Here is a 5,531-nt window from a genome sequence, read left to right on the forward strand (position 1 = left end):
TTGGGGAATATTTATACAATTTAAAGGATAGATTTCTCTGCAAAATTTTTTTTTAACAATAGGAGGTTGATGAATACTACATGGAGCCTCTAGTTAACTTTAAGTCATATAAACATCTTTAAATTTAATCTTTCAATTTTGAACAACAGCATGCCCAAGAGTGTTCAATCAACTGACACATATTTAGGGATGTTTGAAAATCCCTACCACTTTTGATTCCAAATATTTATTCCATGTTGGTTACAAAATAACTATCACTTAAATATTTATTAACCTTTGTTTTAATATATAAAATTGATCTAACCAGCATAATATCCCACTTGTGATTATGAACACAGATTCTATAAGTCTATAGTAGTTTCAAAATATTTTCAAAGTCTTATGCTTTGTGATTACCATTTTGCTTCACTGTATTTCCCTTTTCAGTAAGTGGGGATTGATGTCTCTTAGTATGTCAGTGATTCTTTGTTTTCACTCAACCCTCTCGGTGTTTTCTTTGTGTGTTTGGGAAGTATGAAGTACGTAGCAAATGTATTTACTCTTAATTCAGAACCTAGGGAAAGGGTCCTTTTCTCTCTTTTGCCTCTTTTCAAAGTTATTTTTAATTTAAAATGTCTTCTATGTCCTATAACTGTCTTAAACTATGTTTTGTGTAATATAATTTAGACAGCCCAAGTTTTGTTTGATCACTTTTGTATGTGTCATTATTATTTCCCTTTGCTTTCATTATGTGTGTGTTCTTGGATTTAGAGTATCCTGTAGACTATGTACAATTGCAATATTTAATATTTAGAGTTAATTCAGATATCCAAGTTTTGTTTTAATCAGAATTTTGTAATCTTGCATTTGCCAACAAAAAACTCTAAAAATGAAGAATCTTGTACTCATACTTTGTATGAGTATCAACTCGACTTCACTGTATTAAAAAACTGAAAATATTTATGTGTCCTTTTAAAATCGTATTTTTGTTACAGGTATATATGCCTATTAACAGTATTGTTGGTATGCTTTTTTCTTTCAAATTCTATTGCAAAATTACATGTTTGGAGACCTGTCATTACATTAAAATAGAATTATTTTTGCCAAGAAATGTTTAAAATTTCATATGACTTATGAACGTGTGCACTTACATTTTATTATGAAGGATTACCATTAGTACTTTTTGGAGAACAGATCCAGTGTTGATGAATAGTGTGTATATTTTTATATGTTTAAAGTCTTCATTTTCCTTCTCTTGAAAGGTAGTAGCTGTGAATATAATGTCTTGGTTGATAATTTTATTCTTTCATCCCTTGAATATAGATAGACTTGAATTCCTTCCTGTGTTGTGAAGATTCAACTAACGATTTCGCAATTATATGGTTACACATTTCTAGGTGACCCGTCTTTTTCTCTTGGATGCTCTCAGTATCCTGAGTTTTTAAACTTGGATTAAAACCTACTTTGAGTCTTTACAACTTGGAGAAAACTGAGCTGCTTGAATGTTTCATATTTTCTATTTTCTGAGATGTGTTTATTAGTAATGGAAAGAGAAATAAAGGGCGATTTAGCACTTTGCATTTTTTACTTTGGCCTTCAAATTTTGATGCTCTAGCTCAACCTCTTATGTTGCTATGTACAACCACCCCTGACTCTTTCAGACGTTTACTGAAGAAAGTCTTTCAACATACATTTTCTGATTATTACTATTAACAATTCTTGACTAATTTTTATTCTGTTTTTTGTGTGTTGGTTTAGTTCAGTAAACTTCTTTTAAGTGATAATTAACTATTCCTTTTAGTGATTCATAACTTTGCTTACAGTCGATTTAGCCATGTTTTTTTCTGTTGGTAAGCAGGAACCCCTTTTTGAACAGTCCCCAAATATTCACATATTTTATGTTTTTATATTTTAATGAAACAGAAGAAAGTTGTATATTTTTAAAATATATTCTAAAAAAGGAAAGTCTTTGTGTAACACAATGTATTTTTCTCTACTCTATTACTCTCCATAATAATGTACTCATCTTGGATACTGTGAACACAAAGATGATTAGGAAAATCTTCAAAATAATTTTCTGTGTGTATTTTTATTTGATTTATATATTTCTACAGTATGATGGACTTGAATTTAATAATCCACTCCCCTGCTGATGGTATTTTTTGCTGTAATTTCTTAGGTTTGCAAAATATACTCAGCCCAGTACAGTAAGTAAACATGTTTGTTATTTTTATTTATTACAGCCATGACTTCTCATCATCCTCGACAAATTTTACCAGAGCAGGGAATAAAAGAGAGAGAGGGAAGATATGGAAAGTGTGACTTTGACTATATACAACCAAGAAAACAATGGGAAAATATTTGAGAGTAAAGATCAAAAATTGTATTATAATAGACAACATCAATCAGTAGTCCCTATTTATGATAAATATTTTATGGTCAAAAGACACCAGAGACAATTAATATCTGAAACAAAAATTCAATGTATTCCAATTATTTTGAGGAGATTTATATGTCTTTAAGAATAAATCCACAGCCATTTTTGAACTGAAAGGGAAAGTGGAAAATTTGAAATCTAGTCCATGCATCAGTTATCAACTTGGCCAATTATAAAAGTAGCACTGATTTAAAATTCCACTCAAACATTTGCACAGAAATGTTGTTTCTAAAAGTGATCCTTTTGGGAGTTTCTTTATAAAATGTCCATTTTTCTGAAACAAAAGTTGAATTTCTCCTTGTGCCCAAATGGATAATATTAAGAATTGTAGAAATGTTTCTACTTCCCCACTACTGCTCAATGACAATTCTGATACAGATTTGTGGAAAGTGCACTATATAGATAATGCTATAAGTAACACAAAAATCCATGTCTCTACCCTGAGTAATGACCAATATATTTATATTGGTGATAAAAATTATGAATATAGAGAAATCCTAGTCCTTGTTGAAAGGAAATTTACCAAGATGAAAAATGTAGGAAAGTCTTGCTTTAGTGATCAAAAACTAGTATTCATTAAAATATTCATAGCCAAGAGAAAACCTGCAAGTGTAAGATATGTGAAAGGGCTCTTAACCACAGTGCAGAGCTTGCTTAATACAAGAAAATTTATACAGAAAGAGAGCCCTCTATGTATAGAAGATAATGAGCAAGCAAATGCTTTGCTATATTTTTTAAACACAGCAGATAGTATGACAGTGATAAATTCTACAAATTTAAAGAATGTGAAAAAACTTTTAGTGAAAAGTTACAACTTGTTAAGTGACAGAGGATTTAGACTGAAGGAGAGACCTGTAAATGTAAAAAGTGTGGGAAAGCCTTAAAAAGTTTTTCAGCCCTTACTCAACACCAAAAAATTTATTCTGCAGAGAAGACCTACCAATGTGAAGAATGCAATGCACTCAAGAACTTTACTCAACATCACAGTGTTCATACAGGAGATATGCCATGCAAATGCAAAGAATGTGACAAAACTACTAATAAAAGCTCAAATCTTATTTGTCACCAGAGGACACACCCTGGAATGATGCCCCACTTATGTAAACTATTTTGCCAAGGTTTCAGTCAAAACCCAAGCCTTAAAAATTACCAGAGAATTCATACCGGAGAGAAGCCCTACAAATGTAAAGTGTGTGACATGAGCTTTAATAGAAACTCAAATCTTGATCGCCACAACAGGATTCATACTGGAGAGAAGGCCTACAAATGTAATGTGTGTGGCAAGAGTTTTAGTGAAAAATCATCATTTACTCAGCACCAGCGAATCCACACTGGAGAGAAGCCCTACAAATGTAAAGTGTGTGGCATGAGCTTTAATAGAAACTCAAATCTTGATCGCCACAACAGGATTCATACTGGAGAGAAACCCTACAAATGTAATGTTTGTGGCAAGAGTTTTAGTGAAAAATCATCATTTACTCAGCACCAGCGAATCCACACTGGAGAGAAGCCCTACAAATGTAAAGAGTGTGGCAAAGCTTTTAAGAGCATCTCACAGAGTAATTGTCACAAAAGGATTCATACTGGAGAGAAGCCCTACAAATGTGAAGTGTGTGGCAAGAGTTTTAGTGAAAAATCATCACTTACTAAGCACCAGCGAATCCACACTGGAGAGAAGCCCTACAAATGTAAAGAATGTGGCAAAAGTTTTAATCAAAAAATAGATCTTATTCGGCACCTGAGAATGCACACTGGAGAGAAGCCCTACATGTGTACAGTGTGTGGCAAAATTTTCCGTCAGAAATCATCACTTACTCGGCACCAGCGAATCCACACTGGAGAGAAGCCCTACAAATGTAAAGAATGTGGCAAAGCTTTTAATACCATCTCACAGCTTAAATGTCACAAAAGGATTCATACTGGAGAGAAGCCCTACAAATGTAAAGTGTGTGGCATGAGCTTTAATAGAAACTCAAATCTTGATCGCCACAACAGGATTCATACTGGAGAGAAGCCCTACAAATGTAATGTGTGTGGCAAGAGTTTTAATGAAAAATCATCACTTACTCAGCACCAGCGAATCCACACTGGATAGAAGCCCTACAAATGTAAAGAGTGTGGCAAAGCTTTTAATAGCATCTCACAGCATAATTGTCACAAAAGGATTCATACTGGAGAGAAGCCCTACAAATGTAAAGTGTGTAGCAAGAGTTTTAATACAAACTCAAATCTTGATTGCCACAACAGTATTCATATTGGAGAGAAACCCTACAAATGTAATGTATGTGGCAAGAGTTTTAGTGAAAAATCATCACTTACTAAGCACCAGCGAATCCACACTGGAGAGAAGCCCTACAAATGTAAAGAATATAACAAATGTTTTAATCAAAAAATAGATCTTATTCAGCACCTGAGAATGCACACAGGAGAGAAGCACTACATGTGTACAGTGTGTGGCAAAATTTTCCGTCACAAATCATCACTTACTCAGCACCAGCGAATCCACACTGGAGAGAAGCCCTACAAATGTAAAGAATGTGGCAAAGCTTTTAATACCATCTCACAGCTTAATTGTCACAAAAGGATTCATACTGGAGAGAAGCCCTACAAATGTAAATTGTGTGGCAAGAGTTTCAATCAAAAATCATCATTTACGCAGCACCAGCAAATCCACACTGGAGAGGAGCCCTACAAATGTAGAGAATGTGGCAAAGATTTTAATCAACAATCATCACTTACTCGACATCAGAGAACCCATATTAGAGAGAAGTCCTATAAATGTGAAGAATGGCAAAGCTTTTAATATTGAAGATCACATCTTACTAAACATTATAGATTTTATACTGGAGAGAAGTTTTACAATGAAAACATTGCATCAATGTCTTTAAGGATGAATCAACCCTATTTCACAGTAGTTCAACACTATTTCACACCAGAGATATGATAGCACAGAAATCATATGAATATAAAATAGGTGACAGAGTCTCCAATAGTTGTTCACACCCTACTCAGAACCTCAGAATTCATATGAGTGAGAAGATGTACGGAAAAATTTTTGCAAATCTTTTGGCCATTTATCCATCATTTTTAAAACACTGGAGGATTTATAGCATAT

The 5,531-nt window shown here is 33.4% G+C and overlaps 1 protein-coding gene across 1 annotated transcript; it reads left to right on the forward strand.

Annotated features, from left to right (window-relative positions):
- Positions 1-3,503: 3,503 nt before the first annotated feature.
- On the forward strand, positions 3,504-5,219 carry LOC144371259 (uncharacterized). Its single transcript, XM_078033668.1, is given in 1 exon segment — positions 3,504-5,219. A coding segment is annotated over 1 exon segment (1,716 nt).
- The last annotated feature ends 312 nt before the right edge of the window (positions 5,220-5,531 follow it).

This window comes from Ictidomys tridecemlineatus, chromosome 16 (assembly GCF_052094955.1).
Source record: "Ictidomys tridecemlineatus isolate mIctTri1 chromosome 16, mIctTri1.hap1, whole genome shotgun sequence".
In the NCBI taxonomy this organism is placed as follows: Eukaryota; Metazoa; Chordata; class Mammalia; order Rodentia; family Sciuridae; genus Ictidomys; species Ictidomys tridecemlineatus.